Source organism: Lissotriton vulgaris, chromosome 10 (assembly GCF_964263255.1).
Source record: "Lissotriton vulgaris chromosome 10, aLisVul1.2, whole genome shotgun sequence".
Taxonomy (NCBI): domain Eukaryota; kingdom Metazoa; phylum Chordata; class Amphibia; order Caudata; family Salamandridae; genus Lissotriton; species Lissotriton vulgaris.
This window is the reverse complement of record NC_141698.1, coordinates 1050937673-1050957467: the sequence shown is the minus strand read 5'-3', so window position 1 is coordinate 1050957467 and position 19795 is coordinate 1050937673. Positions and strand designations below refer to the sequence as shown.

The window sequence follows — 19795 nt, the reverse complement described above, 5'->3', positions numbered from 1 at the left end:
TGCAGGGAGCGTCATCTTGACCCTACTACGGGGCAGGAGGAGGTTGTTCTACCATACCTCCTTTCCTTAGCAACATCTGGGTTGAAGTATTCTTCCATTAGAGTACATCTGTCAGCCATTGTAGCGTATAGGAAATCACCAAGCCAAACTTCTTTCTTTGGTCAGTGGTCAAGGATTTCCTTCAGGGGTTGAAGTAAGTCTATCCCCCTGTGCGGAATCCTTCTCCTCCTTGGGAGTTGAACCTGGTTCTATCCAAGTTGATGGGGCCTCCTTTTGAGCCCACCCACAAGGCCTCGTTACAACACTTCTCTTGGAAGGTTGCGTTCTTAGTGGCAATTACATCAGCGCGAAGAGTAAGTGAGATACAAGCACTGTGTACAAAAGAACCCTACACTGTTTTCCACCACAACAGAGTAGTCTTAAGAGCACATCCATCCTTTTTACCTAAAGTGGTCTCTGATTTTCATATTAATCAGTCCATTTCTCTTCCATCTTTTTTTCCAAACCCTACGACCCCTGCTGAGCGGTCTCTGCACTCTTTAGATCTTAAGAGAGTGCTTAAGTTTTATTTGGAAAATACCAAAAGTATTAGGAAGACGGATCAGCTCTTTATCAACTATGGTTCAATGAGAACAGGCTTTTTAGCTGCCAAAAGATCCATCTCCAGATGGATTGTTTCCTGTATTAAGTTGACTTATCAGCTGGCGGGCAAACCATTACTGTTGTCACCTAAAGCACACTCTACTAGGGGGAAAGCGGCCACAGTAGCTTTCTTACACGATGTCCCTATGTCTGAGATTTGCAAGGCTGCAACCTGGAGATCAGTTCATACCTTTACAAGGCATTACTGTCTTGAATCTGATTCCAGGGCTGATACTCAAGTAGGACAAGCCTCTTTGAGGAATCTATTTGGGTAGCCTGCGGCCTGTACAAGCTTAGTTTTTTCTAGGCTTAATATTGATATTACTGTCTTCATTACACCTTTGCCCGCAGGGAGATGAGGTGAGGCTCGCTATTCTGTTCTAATGCTTATGACTATTGATGAGGATCCCCTGAAGAGAAGGATTGGTTGCTTACCTGTAATCCTAGTTCTCTTCCAGGGGTATCCTCATCAAAGTCATAAGCAACCCTCCCGCCTCCCCGGGCAAAGGATTATTTTAAGTTGGAGATCTGGTTAACCTAAATGTTTCATGTTTTTTGTCTCCGCAAAGAACAACTGACCTAACTGTCACCCCTGAGGCATGATGGGAAGCTGGGGGTCATGGGTGCCTTAAAGGCACAGTGTCAGTTTACTGCATGTTGATGAAGGTTAGCTTTTCAGTCTTTTTAGACTGTAGTTTTGCAATGCAGCCTGGGAGCTTCCTATGCTTTCAGTGTTTCATGAGAATTTCCACTGCTTTCTGAGCATTAAAACAGTTCTAAAACAAAACTGTTGTTGTCTCTCATGTGTATAATGCATGTTTGTTAATGGTTTATGGAAATTCTTTACAGCATAATTCAGCTCTGGTGTTTATTAGGCTGCAATTGCTTATTTTTATATATATATATATATATATTTGTGGGGCACATATAATATAGTGTTTCCGGGGTTCCGCACATGGGCGGGAATATTCTAATGCTTATGGCTTTGATGAGGATACCCCTGGAAGAGAACTACGATTACAGGTAAGTAACTAATCCGTACCCACCAAAATGAAGATCGCTCTATGCAGAATAATACTCAAAGCCCCAACATGGCCTTTTCAGCATTGGTTTGCTGAGCTCCTCATACTTTCGGAAAGACCTCTCATTCCATTGACCATCTGTCCCTGCCTTCTAACCATGAATCAGGATCAGCGCCTGCATCCCGACTCAGTCATTGCGCTTATCTGCATGGCTCCTGTGCACAATGAGTTTGCCCATCTGAACATTCCTCCAGATTGCAGGGACATACTTTCTAAAGCAAGAGCTTTCAGCACTAACAAGACTTATTCATACAAATGGAAGAGATTTTGTTTAAGGAGCCAACCGCAGCAACTTCATTCTCTCACTTCCTCACCAGAGCAGATATTGCCTTACCTGCTACACTTCGCACATACAGGTAGCTCACACCTCCATCAGGATTCACCTGGCTGCCATTTTATTGTTTTAGGCGCTCACACAACATATCCTCTCTATGGTCCTCCAGAATAATCAAAACAGTTCCTGAAACAAGTTTTCAGACCTCAGTTTCCTTCTTGGCAACTCAACACTGTCTTCGCTAAATTCATGAAACAGCCATTCGAGCCCATCCTCTGATCCACCTTAAAGTTCCTGTCCTAGAAGGAGATTCTCCTGGTAGTTCTCACTTCAGCCAGGTGCGTCAGTTAGATTCAAGCACTTACAGTTAAAGAACCTTGCTTGCAGTTTTGACAAGACAGGACTATTCTACGTACAAATCCTCGATATAACCGTTAAGTCCCCTCAGAAGTCCATCTTAATGAGCCTTTCATTTTGTAGACTTTCTTTACAAATCCTTCAACATCAATGGAAAGGGCTCTTCATTAATTGGCATTTAGAGTTACATCAAGTTCTACCTCGACATAACCAAGTCCTTCCGAAAACGAATCCAATTGTTTGTTGTGTGCAGTGCAGCAAGGAAGGGTCAGCCCCTCTCCAAACAACATATTGCTAGATGGATTTCCGCTGCGATCAGATTTTGCCATCTGGCAGCAGGGAAGCCTTTGCAATCGTCAGTCCATGCTCACTCTACTAGAGCTCTGTTGACCTCAACTGCACTGTTAGCTAGTGTGCCTCTCCAAGACATTTGCAGGACTGCAGTTGGAAAAATCGGCTTACCTTTACACAGCATTACTGTCTTGATTCCACTCCTCAAGAGGAGATAGCACTGGGCCAGGCAGTTCTAAGGCATCTTTTCCGGTAAAGGTGAGCTATCTCTACCGTCCCATGATCTTTTCGTTAGTTCTGCGCGTTGTTGGAAATTGTGTTGATTTTCTTCAAGCTCAAACTTTCTTATAAATTGACAGTTGCTTTATTTACAGAGTTGCTCACAGATATTCTTTGTATGCATTTCAGTTATTCACCACAAAAATCAAAACATGCTTCTCACTACTGCTTGATACTTCCATATTGGAACTGGAAGTAAGAAAATTAGTTACTTACCTGTAACTATAGTTCTCCAGTTTTGAAATCTTTCATAGATTCACATGCGACCTGCCCTCACCCCCAAAGAGGCTCTTCACTCCTTTTTTAGCTTCTCTGGAAAATCTAAGGTTTTTGAGCTACTCTCAAGAGTATTGCTGCCTAATTGGCTGAAAGATAAGTTTGGTCCTTTTTTAAAGTGACGATAACAGACTACAAAAGTAAAAGGCTTTTGGCTTTCTTGGTTTATATTCATCATTCTATTACTATTATATGGTACCGGGGCTCCCATCTCAATGATAGAGAATGATTCAAGCATGTGAATCTATGAAAGATTCTAATACTGGAGAAGTATAGTTACAGGTAAGTAACTAATTTTCTTATTAATGCGGAAAAAAGGAAAGCATTACTGTTTACTTTACTTTTGCATATCTGCTGTAGGTTTTCTTGGGACCTGTCCAAACTTTTTGAGGTATGGAAGAACTTGTGGCTGATCAGAAGATTCATAAACACAAATACTCAGACACAAATAGCCAAAGGTTAGCGCCTGGTTACTGTCAAGTGATTTTCAGGGCTATACAATTACTGTTTTATTGCAAGATACAAAAAAAACAATTGATGGACTGAATGCTAAACAATACAAACATTCACCCTTAGTCACAAGGACCTGTGTTTAATCCATCATTCTTTTGCTCACCACGCCGTCCCAGTTTGGACTCGGCCATATGCAAATCATGCTTGACCCTGTGCCTCATGGGAACAGTCCAGACCGAACTGCCACGCCAGGTCCTCCCGGGGCCGTAAACAAGCATCCTGGGACCTGTTTTGGGGCATCATCCCTCATCAGCCAGACTAGTTTGAATCCAGTGGCCTAGTGAGCATGGGACCCATGTCTGGGCATACCCTTGCTACTTAGGGTGACAAATGCAAAAGAAACAATTGATGGACGGAATGCTGAACAATGCAAACATTCTCCCCCAGTCACAAGGATCTGGGTTCAATACATCATTCTTTGTCCATCAATTGTTCTTTTTGCATTTGATTGATTGAAAGGCCATGGCTGAGATGCATTGTGATTGTATATTCGATTTCAGAGTATCTGATTAAATATGATCTGAAAGCAGGTATCTACTATCCCCCAAGGATTGCTTTCAAAAACCTGGTTTAACCCAGTGGTGTAACAAAACGTTATGGGGCCCTGCTTCAAGGTATGCAGAGGGGGGCCTCCATGCCCACATTCTGCCGTGGGCTTCCCATCTCATTGTGTTCAGTAACTAACCACCCACCCTTTAATATAAGCAAATGTTTTAGTGATAATTAACACTTACGAGATCAACATGCTCTGTAGTCTGAGGGAGAATGGAACTTCTAACATATTACATGTGTATTTGTAAAGCACACAACCCCCAAAAGGGCATCTTGGCGGTGAAAACAGATGTTTGTTACCCAACTCAATGGTACTCATTTTATCGACCTCTGAAAGGATGAGAGGCTGAGTGGACCGGCCGGGATTTGAACCTGTGACCATGAGGTCGATCACAGGCCTCTGCAGTGGATGCATTTGCCCACTGTGCCACAGGACCCGACTTATCAAAAGCTGATTGGGGTATTCATTTACACAGTTGTGGCTGAGTGTTTGCGTGTATCGGTGCCTGTCTGTCAGTGAATCTGTATTTTTGGTCTCCAAGACCGTAATTCATTTTTTCCTCTAAGATCTTAAGGGGATTTTTTTTATGGTACGTTTAGATTCAAATAAAAGCCATTCAACAAGAAGTCAAAACGAAACTTTCGTCATTGCTAGCATCCTCACTTGAGTAATTAGCATTGGCAATATTTTATCTTGCATCCTTGGCATTTCCCGCATGTCCTGGGACTCCTGTGGGTAATGTAGTGCTTGGCACTTATGAATTCAAAAAGTTTTTTTTTTTGTGGGTTGGTAGTGAGGAATGCGGTACTCTATTTCCCATCTACTACTTTGAACTTAATATTAATCTCAGTAGCCAAGAGGACTTTTGGATCGTTATGAACTGCATCCGTGTGATCCGACTACCATGTTTTCTGTTCTCAATTGAGCAGTCGGTTTATCACTGTTTAAATGCTGCCAGCAGTTCAGTTATGCTCCTCTCACTGGATCGTTTAGGTCTCCTCTCTGGGGCCTCCACTAGGGCTACTAATTCCATTTATTTTGTGATAATCTATTTTATCTGGATGTTTGCTTCTCCATCCTTGGTGGTTACTATTTTTTGGGCATAAATAAGCTGGCCACCGGCTAACTTTTCCTTATACTTGGACTAAGGAGTAAATGCACCCACATTCCCCCCTTCCCCTCCACACCGGAGCCCTTCTATCAGGCACTGCCGTTTCTGGCTTAATGTGATCCTGTAAAGCTATACATCGACTAGGGATAGGAAACCTGGGACTCTTAGGGAACCTCTGGATCCTTTAGGTATCTCTAATTGTGTCAATATTTTTATTTTTGTTTGTTTGTTTGTGAGGTTTGTGAGTGAGGGTTCTTTTAAATAACAGGGGTGACTCCTCCTATAACCCCATTTCTGGAAACACTCTTTTGTAGTGAAATCTCACTCACATAGGACATAAGTAAAATGATAGATGTTTAGGGTTAGATTTTAAATTAAGTTTTCAGTTTGGAAAATCTACGATAGATCAAAAGCAGTACCAGTGCAATAAAGTTGCAGCTCCATAATTCACAAAACTATACATATCATAAGGCAAGTGCACCCCAGCTTACAGAGCCTTATTGGTTGTTTCTTGCTGCATCTGTCCTTGACCTGACTGGGCGCCTTCAGAAACAAGGACTCATTTGACACTTCCAGAGCCTGTGTAGGCACATGACTACCTTTGGACGATGCTACAGACCAGTGCCTCAGAATCTTGACCTGGATACACACAGCTACATAAAATTTGGGCAAGGTGGTGCAGTAGGGCTGTACCGACACGTTGATGCCAGGGACCCTCAGAAAAGCACAAATCGTGGAATCTTTCCAACTAATGCTATGGCAGTTTTGTTAACATTGATAGTATCAAGTAGTTACATCTATCATTGTGGTTTTATTCACCTTTTTTCCTCTTTAGTAGCCTCTGTTGCTTTGGATTACTACCCTCTTCCTCTCTCATTCTCACATGCATCGCATTTCTTCCTCTATCTAACACTTCTTCCCATTTTTCTTTTCATTTTATTTCCCCAACATTCCACTCAGCTTACTCAAGTTTGTTTCTTCCCTCAGTCCTCTCTTTTGCATGCATCTCTTCCTCCTTCTTTTGCAACTTTGGCCACCCTGTCATCTCCTCATCCACTGTGCACCAGATAGCTCCATCCCCTCTACCTCGATTTTGCCTCATTTATCTCTTCCTTTCTTCGCCATTTATTATGCCTCATTGGGAGCTTAATCTGGTCTTGACTTTTTAAATGTGCACTCCTTTCGTGCCATTCCATAATTGTCCCCTCAGGCTTCCTGGACTGAAAGCAGTCTTCCTTGTGGCAATGCAGTAACATCAGCTTCGAGAGTGAGTAAGATGCAGGCCTTATTTTGTAACCCGCTTTACCTCTCAAATTCTATCTTGACAGGCTGGTGCTTTGAACAAGGGCCTCCTTTCTCCTTTCATGTAGGCCAATCTATCACACTGACTACTATTTATGCTCCTCTACATCCCTCTAAAGATAAGGACCAAATCATCCTCTGGACCGAAAGAGAGCATTGTTGTTCTACCTTGACCGCATACGAGAGTTCTGGGTGGGTGACAAACTCTTATTGGGGTATGTGGGTGCACAGAAAGGATGGGCGGTGTAGAAGCGAAATGTGCTATGCACCGTCCAAGAAACAACCTCCTAAAGGCATGCCAGCTTATTCCACCAGAGCTAAAGCTACAACCACTTATTAGCGCGCAGTTTCGGTCCTGGGCATCTGCCAGGCAGCAACGTGGGCTTCCCTGAACACGTTCACCAAACATTACTGCCTGGACAGTCTGGTCTGTAGAGATGGGCACTTCACCCGTTCGGTCCTGGAGGACTTCCTTGTATGAAATTGGTCTGCAGATCCACCTCTAGGTATGGTATTGCTTAGTTATCGAAGGTAAGGAATCTGCAGCTAGAAGTCTATCAGATTAACAAGTTACTTAACTTCTGTAGCACCATATGTGGTAGAGACTGCATCTAGCTGAATAATCCTTACTTACCGACCTGCGCTTCCCGCTCTGCAGAACAAATTTCTAGGGACAGGGCTGACACCCTTTCTGGGCCTTCGTTTTATACACCATTAGTAAGTCTACTTCATAGCTCCGCCCTTCTGGCGTGGAAAGTCGTGAAAAGAGCTGACATCGCACCTAGGTTGCACCTATATAGGTACTGTGCCCTTACTTTGGCGTGGGCGACACTGACCACGCACGTGGAGCCTTTTGAATCCACTTACCGGCACGTAGGTGTACTGCTCATGAAACATCTTCCCGATCCAGTCTGATGCATGAGAAATTCAAAGATAATGAATCGGTGGCTAGATATAATCTCTACCAGATAATTTAATACTGAAGGTAAGTAACTTGTTCTTTAACTACTTTGATGCTACTGACGGAACCGTTCCGTCACGCCCCTCGGGTGGGCTGTGCTCATGACGGAACGGTACAGTCACGGCCCGGCCGCCGCGCCTGCACGACGCTGATTTCGCGCCTGCGCGGCGGGTTTCATTAAGCGGGCAGGGCCGTGACGGAACCGTTCCGTCACAAGCACAGCTCACCCGCGAGCCGTGACGGAACGGTTCTGTCACCAGCGCAGGTGAGCCGCGCGCCCGCCCGCGACCGTTAGCGCTGCGGCGGAATAGCCGCCGCAGCGAAGGAGTTAAGACCCATGCATTGGGGCTTTGAGACCTTCCATTCATAGTTTTCTTTGCAATCTGCAGGATTTACATGTTCATAAGTTGATATTTTATTTGCCTTTGCACCACATCATATAGTGATGCAGCAGGAAAGTTGTTTTAGTGCCTCGCATGGCTAGGACATCTCACAAAGACAAACAAAACTCTCCGTCTTTAGTATCCATTCTGATATGAGAAAAAAGCTCAGTAAGGGACACTGATTCAAGACCTCTGACACTGGAGAACTACCTCACTGGTGTGGGTTGTGCCTCCGAGACCTTTCATTGCACTGTCGCGTTGTAAGATGGGATGAGTGCAGGAAGTGAAAGTAATTTTGCTGGTGAATTCATGAGCTAATGAGCACGGCGTTTCATCCCTGTCTACCCTATTTCTGTCGTTGATAGCCGTAAGGGGCCATATTCCTCCTGCCTCCTTCCACAGTCTCCGCTTAACAGTTTAAGTCCAATTTCCTTTTAAACTGTCCATTACTTATTTTCTTCACATCAGACCATGGCATGGTATCAGTGGTGCAGCTGGTGCATTGGCACTGGGGCCAAAAGGTGTGAGGGACTCTGTTCTCTATGCTGCTGCAGCAAAGCTGTTCACGTTATGTGGAGGCTTTCCCATGCTGGTGCCCTCCTGTGGACTAGGAAAATGCAATGGGAGGGGGTGGATGTAATCCTCCGAGTTTACTTTGCCAATTAAAAAGTCGTCCTCATTAAGAAAGCATAGTAACTGGCCAGTCGAGTTGCCTTGGGACTCCATATAGAGGCAGACAATAAAGCAGCATGTGCTGCACTGCTGCAGCATTGCCTATAGGCTGAAAGATTCCTTCTGACCACTTCCATCCCACCTTTTGTCCCTGTCAGAAGGTCAAGCAGCACTGCTTGAGTTCAGCTATCAGTGTGCAGCAGGTGCAATGGCACAATTATTGCTTCCATTTAGTACTTGGCTGATGGCAGAGGGGCCCTTATTCTTGGCATGCATTTGGGCCATCGCCACCCTTTCTATGCCACTGCATCGGACCCCAATTGATGTAGTTGTTTTAAATGCCCTGATCGACCACATCTGTGAGTAATAAGGGCATACCATACAGTATATTCTTTTTGCATGCTTTGGAAGAGAGGATTCATCTGTTACACATGCGAGTTGCATCCACTAGGTGAAGGGGATTCCTCCCACTTTCTCCAGTATGTTTGTTTTTAGCTTTCAAGATGTGACCTGGTTTGTCCCTGAAATCAAAAATTGCCTGGCATCTTTCAAACGAAACACCCTATTGTGATCCACCAAATAAGATGTGAATGCAGAATTGTCTTCATGTAGCGAAATGTTACAGCTAAGTGATATATACATTAAAGCATTGGTGCTGTTATATTACATCAACAATGGCAGATTGCTGGAACCAGCACTTTCTGGATGGCTAAAGGGATGCCCCCATCCAGGCAGAACCTACCACTTCAGTCAAGGCTCGGTGATTACACTCTCTGTATTAGGTGTGCTCAGCCTTGTGTAGCTTGCAAAAACAATTAATGGACAGAATGCAGAACACTGTCATACATTCATCCCAATACAGAGATCTGGCCCTAAATCCATTGTTTATTTGCTCACCATTCTATTCCACTTTGAACCCAGCCGTATGCAAATCAGTCTTGGCCCTGTGCCCAATGGGAACAGTCCAGCCCGAACTTCCAGGCCAGGTCCTCCCTGGACTGGAAACAAGCATCCTCGGACTGGTTTCGGGAGTTTCACCCCATATCAGCCAGGATAGCTTGGCATGGAGAGCACTAGATCCACGTCTTGGCATACCTGTCCCATTCGGGGTAACCCATGCAAAAACAATTGATGGACAGAATTGGGTAGCTTGGCACTGAACAGTAAAGCATTCCTCAGAGGCAATGTGTAAAGCAAAGGCACAGCAGTCACTTGTAATAAATACACTGATCGTCACCAAAGAGACTTTACACAAGATGTATGTAAATAACGTTTGTATTCAACACATATTCAGTCACTATAATGTAAATATCAGTTTTTTGGGAATAAAACACATTTGGAAATCTTACTAGCAGTACTAGGCCCACTCATTTTGTTATGATATCAGTAGTATGCACAATGTGGACAGTTACTAATTTAAACTCCATTCCCCCCAGAACCCCCCCCCCCACCCCTGCCACCCCCCACACCTTTCCCCCAAATAGAGCACCCTTATATGGTCCCACACACTGTCCACCCCATGCCCCCTCTTATCAATCCTGAAAATACAATCTCACACAGTTATAGGGTACACCCGGGTCACAACGATAACAAAAATATGTATGTAGAAGAAATTAGAACACGTTTTAGCAGCACTGAGGGCTGGAGCCACACTGGTAAAGCCAATTTCAAATGTATTGTGCTTTTGACATGAAATCTACGTATAAAGCCGCGCCACCGGCCAGTGTCTTGAATCACAGGCAGTCTGCAGACTATCACTCCCACACACACAATCTGCACCGCTACTTGTTACAACAGATTTCAGCCCAGTCAGTACAGAATGCTCTAGCACACATACACATTCAGCGCCTTAATGCTGTGCTACTGGTACCCGCTGCAAAAGCAGCAGTTGATGGACAGAATGCAGAACAATGTCATACATTCACCCCAGTACAGAGATCTGGGCCTAAATCCATTGTTTATTTACTCACTATTCCATTCCAGTTTGAACCCAGCCATATGCAAATCAGTCTTGACCCTGTGACCAATGGGAACAGTCCAGTCCGAACTGCCAGGCCAGGTCTTCTCTGGACTGGAAACAAGCATCCAAGGACCGGTTTCGGGGTTTCACCCCTCTTCAGCGAGGATAGCTGGACTCCACTGGCATTGAGAGCACAGAACCCATGTCTGGGCATACCCGTCCCACAGGGGTCAAGACTGATTTGCATATGGCTGAGTCCAAACTGGGGTGGCGTGGTGGGCAAAAGAACGATGGATTTAACCCAGATCTCTTGACTGGGGGGAGAATGTTTTAATCCTTCAGCATTCCGTCCATTTGTTGCAATTACACTTTTCACCCTAAGGGGGATGGGTATCCCCAGACGTCTGTCCCTTGCTCACTGTGCCACTGAATTTAAACTAGCCTGAAGGGTGACATACCCCGAAACCGGTCCCAGGATGCTCGTTTCCTGTCCATGGAGTACCTGGCTTGGCAGTTCGGTCTGGACTGTTCTCATGAGGCCCAGGGTCAAGACTGATTTGCATATGGCTGGGTCCAAACTAGGGTGGTGTAGTGAGCAAAAGAATTATGGATTTAACCCAGATCTTTTGACTGGGGGGAGAATGCTTGAATCATTCAGCATTCCGTTCATCATCATCCATCATTTGTTGCAGTGCTACTGGGACCCAGCAGAGCCAATAGATAACACCCTGCAGACTTTGTGGCATCAGCCTCCCTGCACTCTCTAGGTTACTCCAATTGTCCTATACCCCTGGATGTAAGCCAACCAGCCCTTCCTTCCAGGATCCTTGGCCGCACACAGCCGAAGTCACACTTAGCCACCGTCCTCGTGAAGCAGGTGGGGATATGTACCTAGTTTTAAATAGGAACCAGACCTAAACAAGGGGGAGTTTAGCACCCACTTGGGAAGTTCCCCCACAGGTCTCAAAACCCAATGGAGTCACGCAGACTCTTGACCCGCTCCCAGACTGTCTCAGATGCGTTCGTTCAACCCAGTCAATCTCTCTCGCTACTACCTGGCACCAAGATGTATTCGGGAGGGTCAAGGTGAGGAGAGGGCAGTTGGTCCACCGCGTTGAGGGTCAAAGGGGAATAACCAATGAATTGGAAGTAACACAGGGGAGACTTTCGGTAGGAGGAGGCATCCTGATTGGTACACAATCAATGTCATGCACAGGCAGTCCGGGCACAGGGTCTGGTGCATGTTGGTATGGGTCGCACCAGACACTTCAGGTCTTAAACACCAAGAGTTGCTAATTCTGTACCTCCCTGGAAATGACTCTGCTTTTTTTTGCCTCGCTGCACAGTGGATTTGTACCCCGTGATTCATGTCCAGTTAGCAGCCCAGATTAATTCAGACGCTGCTTGGTCGTCAACTTTGGCACTGACGCCGCTCCAAGTATTGATTGATGTGCCTACCCTGAGGATGACCTCAGCTCCTCGAGACACGCGTCTTTTACAATCATAAAAATCGCAGAACCTACCACGCATCGACGTCCTCGGGGCCAACTAAACTATGCCCCCCTCACGAACCTCATTAGCACACTACCAACTCGACAACCCTGTCCTGAAGAAGATCCTAATCAACCGTGGATCGAAACGCCGTCGATACCACAGCGCAATTGTTTGGCGCACTTTAGCGTTTGGCTCATAATTTTGGTAACATGTACTTTGATTGACTGAAAACTTCTACTTGCTGAGCCACCATTGTATATATATTGGTCACCTTGCACCGTTCACGCTGTTCACCTTTATCACTTGCTTCGTCACTGTTCACTTGTATATATATCACTCCGTCACCAAGTGCCTTCGGGTTGTCACATGATTCTTCTTGTACAGTGTTGCCTTTAACTGTATTTCCATGTGAAATTTCTTCCACAAATTGGTTAATTACAAGCCATGTACTAACCACTTGAGTCTCCTTGTTTCTTTCCAATGTAATGTTTTATGCATGCATATCTAAACTGCCTTAAGATTGTTATCTGTTGGGATATTGTTTTTTCTGCATCCCTGGAAATGAGGCACAATAACTGCACATTGAGATGGGTTGTCCCAGGCAATTCCGATCACGCACACAAAGTTGCAAATTTCGTAGATCGATGGAAATGAGGTTCAACTCCTGCTGCACAATGATACAGGTTGGACCAGTCCAGTCACACACACAGGCGCAAGTTGATCTGAGCCACATGAGGTAGAATGAGGCAATACTACGGGTACACGCCCGCCTGTGAGGGTTGCACCCTGTGAATCGGATGCTGCACGCAATGAGCATGCAGTCGGCGTAATGCACAAGAGAGATGTGGCACGATTATTAAAATGGACCATGCGGGGTCCTGCAACAGGTGAATCGGCTCACCACCAACTAGACGCTAATGAGTGTCGGGGTCCCTGTGGTACAGGAACCACACACCTTAGATGCTGGCAGGATTTCGGGGCACCGCACTAGACAATATGGTGTCCAGACACTAGTCTTGATTCCATTCACACCGTGCTACCAGTTGGAATTCAGTAGCCGATGTGGGCACTTGACAGGGCACTACTCTCCAGATGTTGCATGTAGATTGCGTGCATCCCTCGCGGGAGATTTTTGATGTCCCTGAGATTTCCGGGTGATCCAAAGGCCCTCTGACAAGCACTTGGAGAGCACACTTCAGGGCGCCACACTTCAGCACGTCTTCGGCATAGGCCAGCCAATAGTCTGAAAGGGCACAACACAGTCCCATTCACGGGCAGTAATCCACCTTGTGCACAACAGAGTCCTCTGGTAATGTGCACTATGCAGTCCAGCTTCTCTGGTCCCACGTCCCCTCAAGTGTATCCCACCCTTTTCTGAAGGATGACATCAGAAGTAATTCTGTTGTGTGTCTTTGCAGTTAGGGGTGGTTTAAGTACTTACCCTTTGAACCACAGATGTCTCCACTAAATTGTAGGCCTATGACGGCGTTGTGAGCACACAAATCCAAAAAACGTTCTGGCTCACCGCAGGGTCTCAGGCCAACTACGATGTCGGGAAGACCTGCAAACAGTACCTTTCAAAGATGCAGGGCAATGGGGCCCTTGACGTCACTCGCGTTGCAGGTCGAGCTCCTTGCTGATGGGATCCGAAGCGCTGGGGCCAACAGGCGTCTGGTGCTGCGGTGTGAAGTGCGGAGTGCCCCCAGGTCGCGGTGCGAGCAGTGGCTTGGTGGCAGTGACGTCGGTGAGACCAGGGTGCGAGGTGGAGGCGGTGCTCGTCGCGGTGCTAGCAGGTAACGGTAGCGGTGCTAGCAGGTAACGTTGCAAGCAGCGGCGTTGTCGTTGCTGAAGCGCTATCGTCGGCGGACGAACTAGAGTCGATGACACCGGTGTCTGTGGGCCAAGGCTGCTGTGTGGGATAAGGGTGGTGCGTCATGTAACTTACAAGCAGTGCCCCCGAAACACGGTGCAAGCAGCAGCGTCTATTTAGTCGGGGAAGTGGCGGCGCCAGGAAGGCCACGCCGTTTTCGTGTATCAAGGCTGTGCAGAGTAGTGGCTCGGTGATGGCGTCAGCCGGCGTGACCAGGGTTGCGGTGTGACGTTGCAGCAGTGCCCTCTGCAGTGCCTTCAGGACACTGGTTTAGCAGGGTCATCGTAGACGTCGAGTGATATTCTTCAGGTTGGAGCACAAAACACACAGTCCCCAGAGCTGCGGGTCGAAGAACCTGAAGTCTTTGCTGTTCCTGAGTCTTCGTGAACAGGGGGCAAGCAAGCACTACCTCAAGCCCTTGGAGAGTCTTACTAATTTGGTTGTGGAAAGTCCAGTCAAAGCCTTTCACTGCCCAGGACAGAGGCAGCCACAGCAGGTCAGCCCAGCAAAGCTTGCAGCAAAGCGTCTGTTCCTTTTAGCAGCTTCTCCGGCTCTACATCTGTGTGGTCTTCTTGATCCAGATGAGTTCTAAAGTTCAGGGGTCTGGGACCCAGTATTTGTACACAAAAATCATCCTTTGATCTTCTAGGCAGAGGGTATCCGGCCAGAACCAGTTGGGCCTTCTCTGGCGTGTATTCCTAGCAGGAGGTGGAGACCGCTTTGTCAGAGGCAGACCAGGCCCTTTGAGCTGCAAGGAAATATCCTCCCTCTTCGCCCCTTTACCCCTCAACCTCCCCACCCTTCACCCCCATCGTAACCCAGGTCTGTTTAGCCCTTTCCTGACCTACCTAGACTATCGGGAGCCACCCTGCTTCCCAGCCATCTGTCGTCCAGAAACCAGACATGCAATCCACATTCCAGCAGAGGCACACTGGATGACCGTGCAAAATAATACCCACTTTTTAAATGTGGCCTCAATGAACTCAGAATAAAAAGGGCACCCTCGCTAAAGGCTGCGTCTTTAGATGCGAAGTTCAGGCATACCAAACTTCATTCACATATACCTTTTTCGGGCTACATATGTGGGTGGCACAATCCGTGCTGCAGGCCCACGAGTAGCGGTTGACGCACAAGCCCTGGCACCCACAGTGCCCTTTACCTGGGGCTGACAAGTGTCACATCCAAACATAACACAATTTACCACAGGAGCACCAGTGCTTTACCACTGATTAGCAGTGCGAAAAGCACACAAAAACGTAATACCAGAAACAACAGTCAAAACTGGGAGGGCAGAAAGCAAAAAACTTGTAGGAAACATGCCAAAGGATGCCAAGTCTAACAACCGGCTATACAGTGGGTGGCACATTGAATGCTGTCTCACTACTAGCCCAGTGCTGTACCTGCCCCAGGTATGTGGTGTACCTGTTTACGATGCACACAGAGGTACGGTACCTAAACCCTTTGCCTACGCACTCCTTGCCTAATGTGGGATAGGCGGGCGCACGCACTCCTCTGCAAGACAGTGCTCAGATTTCTAAGGTAATGCAAAGAGTCTGCAAACACTGGGAGGAAAATTCATAAACTTTTGGGTTACATATCCCCAAGAAGGGCCATGTCCAATACAGATATATTTCTAAATGAGCAATTTGGAGTTTGTGTTTACTGTTTTAATTATGTCGTCTACATCTATTTGTAACATGCAAACTAATCGTAAAGAAAATAGTTATATACATACAAGGTTTGGTGCTTAAATGATGATGAATTTTCTCTTTATTTTCAGACTGCTAAAAGGAAGCGTGGCTACATAAAGAATAAACCGGTCGTAAAGAAAGGCAAGAAGCCAAGCAGGAAGGCTGCTTAAGTGCACTGTTAAGATTGCTGATAATGAAGCAGTTATCTCTGAGATAACCTGTCTCTGCCTTTAGAGCAAGTCATGTTTCACAGCAACATGAGGGTACAGAACCATCATGGTCCAGATTATTGTAAAAATAATTTCAGGCAATGTCTGATTTAAAAAGATATATAATGGCTTTTAAGAACAGCTGTTTTAGATTTGTAATGTGAAGCACGACAGAAATACTGTCAAGTCGGCAGTAGGTCATTGTTTTTGGTACATATTATCCTTCAAATTGGACAACAATTCGAACTAATTGCACCAAAGAACCCTGTAATTTGGTCCTTGGCACATGAATACTTGTCAGTTTTTTTCCTCTAAAATTAAATCCATTCATATATTTTGTTTTTCAGATACCTAGACAGCAATATGTATAAGTGAACGTGTAAAATATCTGACAGTAATTTATTCTTGAGTCTGTTGAAGATGTAAACAATTAGGATGCAAAGTATAGTGAGTAGCAACAAATGTCTTCTCCCCTCTAAGTTGCATTTTATTTCCTTGTGGATGATGGAGACCATGCTTGACGGATCGAGTTGGAAAGAATGATCATGTTATGTTTGTATTGCTGCTGCAAGTTAATTTAGTTGAGACTGCAAGATACAATCTGCAGCTGGGACAAATTACCATCCTTTCAATAAGTTAATCTCATGTCAAATATGTTTGTTGTGTTCTGTAAGGTAGTTTACCCAGTTGCCACTCTTGATAAGTTTACCAAAAAAACACACACATTGACGTCTTCAGCACTGGAAAGTAAGGGCTAGATGTCAAGTCACTTTCTGGAATACAGGTAATGTGGCAAGGCTTCGGGATACTGGGCACGGTGAAGGTTGTTTTAGCAGAAGTTAGAAAGATAAGCCAAATGTTTACGTTTTAAGACACATTAAGAAGTTGACAAGTTCACAAGAATACTATTCTGTGGTTGGGTGAAGGAAAAGCCAAGTGAGCAACCTGCAGCTGTTTGTTCCTGAAATGTTCCATCTTCTGTTTCTTTTTGGGGGGATTTCTCCTGCTCTTTTTATTGCTGAATCATTTTGTGGATAAAGTTTTCTTAAGTGCTTTTATGATTTAAAAAAATGTTTTTGTTTATTAATTGACAATTCTGTCAAAGGAAATGCACTAAAATGTTAAATGGGGAGATTTAAAGCTTTGGGTGAACATGTTTATTTTCTGATGGAACGCATTCTACAGACTTGAAATTTCCAATTTCTCAATAAAATAAGACATTTTCTAGATGTATTTCACGCCAGGGGACTACACAAGTTATTTTTGTACAACAAAGTTAGCATAGGACATCCTAGCCTGAGATTGTGACGTAGTAACATGCAAAATAATATTTACCTGCAGCTCTTGAAGAGATGTAAAAATGAGAAAGATCAACATATTCAAACATGACTGCCTCTCCTGGGCTGAAGGAAAACCTAATTTCTCTAATTATTTTTATTTTATATTTGTTTCACAACCCATAAAGCTCCAACATGCTCTCTAGTAAGTTCAACTAGGGTTGATCAGCCTGCACCTTCAGTCTTTTTGGGACTTTGACCTTTTTTTAAAAAAAATAATTCCGACAAGTTGACTGTAGGAGAAAATAAAAGTATAATTTGATTTTGTGTTAGTGTCTTGTTTTTGTTACTGATGTAATGAAACAAATACATGGCTGCCTTCTTCAAATTCCCATAACTGTTAGAGCATTACATTACATTTTGTAACTGAGACTGATGTGGAGGATAGAACTTTAATATTACAGATTTTGCTAGCTTTTAAGAATGAATTTCAAATTGTTTTTTTTTTTTTTACAAGGCATTTATTGAGGATGAAGTTTGAAAGCAAGCTAAATGGCCTTTAAAAAGACATCTGGAGAATATTTACTTTCAAATAAAATATACAATTTCTATTCTTATGTTTTATGTTGGTGTGATTATCTGATTTTGTTAAATTTGTATATATCTTTAATTGAAAATGCTATTGATATTTTCACTTTAGCTGAGAAGACTTAGCTTTACATTTCAAAATGATTGTTGATCTGCGCATATCTATCAGTTGTGTCTTAAGCTAAGTATAGATTGAGTGTTTTTGCATTTAGGGAAGTATGTGTCTTGTTCTGTTGCTGTAGATAAACATACTTTACATATTCCTGCCATCTAGTGTTTGGCACAGATGTTTGCAAGTTGTTTGTTTTTTTGGCAAAGTTTTGAGTCACAAGATACCCCTTTGCTGGTCCTGTAGCCCACAGTGCACCAGGAGAAAGTCTCCACCTCAGGTTGTTTTTTTCATTGTCTGAATCAGACATTCTTGTACCATCTCCGGGACTGACAACATCTTCTTTGGAAACTTTAGTGCTAGTCATCAACAATTTGCTATAGTGATGGAAGAGCTCGTCACCATATCTACCGCATAGGTCTCTGAGCGGCAGTGATGCAATTTTCTCGATTACAGCATTTTCAGAATGGGACCCCTCCCCGCCACCCCCAAACATGTTCACTTGAGGACCAACCCTAACAGCACCCTAATTTCAAGTCTGAGCACTGCTCCAGATGAAGTCTGGCATCAAGCCATAAAGCGAACCACAAGAGGCACTGACCTTCGGGTCTGGCTTCAGACTGCAAGATCTCTCAACCAGCCAGGTAGCCAGAAGTCGGGCTAGTCCAAGAACCCCCCTTCCCCAAAGGCTGCGGTATCTAAACCCCTTTAGTTTTGCAGCTCGTTTGAATGGGTTATTCCCATCCCTTTGTGAACACTCCACCACCCATGCCATCCACTTGGAACTGGCTGACAGGGAACCACCTCTCCTTGCTCTCTCAGGAAGTGCTGACTCTTAGCCAAGGGATCCATAGAGAGGGTGTCGGCATCAGAAGTAGGTTGTGGTTGCTATTCCGGCTAATTTCTTGTTCCCAGGAATGACCTCTCAACCTCTTCTTGAAAAACCAAAAATTAAAAATGCTCACGCTCACACAAGTCCTGTCTGCCCTGGATCCGAGAGACTGGATGTTACCGTTCGACTTGCAGAACACATGGTTCACATCCCATCCTACCTACAGACGTTACCTGCGGTTCATGATGGGCCATGAGCACTTTGTTTGCCATGCTCCCCTTTGGCCTTACATCGCCATTCTGGTGTTCACAAAAGTGATGGAGATAGTTGAAGCTATCTGCGAAGGTCAGGGTTTTCAGTCTTTGCCTACCCTGACGATTGGCTGTTGAAGGTAGGCTCGTCCCAGGCAGTTGTCTCCCACCTCCAGGTTATGGCAAACTTCCTGCACCCGCTGGAGGTTACTAGCAACATGCCAAAGTCACACCTGACTCCCCCTCAAACACTCCTTTTCATCTTAGCTGTTGTGGACATAGTCCATTTTGGCCCTATCCTCTCGAGAGGCAAGTACAGGATATTCAGCCTGATATCAATGTTTCAGCCTCTAGTATGGGTTTCGGTGAGACTGATTTGGAGGCTGTTGAGGCTCATGGCCTCCTGAATCCTGCTAGTTACTCATACCAATTGACTGGGGGCGAGTGTCTGAAAAGTTTCAGCGCTCTGTCCATCATCTCCTTGTGTTTGCTTTGTTCACCCTAAGTTGGCTGGCTATGCCCAGACATTGGTCCCTTGCTCACATTGCCACTGGATTCAAGCTAGCCTGGCTGATGAAGGGTGTTACCCAGAAACCGGTCCCAGGATGCTTGTTTTTGGTTCAGGGAAGACCTGGCTTGGCAGTTAGGGCTGGACTGATCCCATGAGGCACAGGGTCAAGACTGATTTGCATATAGCTGGGTCTGAACTGGGGTGGAAAAGTGAGTTAAAGAATGATGGATTCAACCCAGATCTGTGACTGGGGATGAGCGTCTGAAAAGTTACAGCGCTCCGTCCATCTCCTTGTGTTTGCTTTACT

General features: G+C 45.1%; 1 protein-coding gene across 1 annotated transcript in view; it reads left to right on the top strand.

Annotated features, from left to right (window-relative positions):
- STT3B (STT3 oligosaccharyltransferase complex catalytic subunit B) overlaps positions 1 to 17519 on the top strand; it is a 488477-nt gene extending 470958 nt beyond the window's left edge. The window contains exon 16 of the mRNA XM_086942109.1: positions 15801 to 17519. Coding sequence (XP_086798235.1) covers positions 15801 to 15881 — 81 coding nt within the window. The 3' untranslated portion in view covers positions 15882 to 17519. The remainder of the gene's footprint in view (positions 1 to 15800) is intronic.
- The last annotated feature ends 2276 nt before the right edge of the window (positions 17520 to 19795 follow it).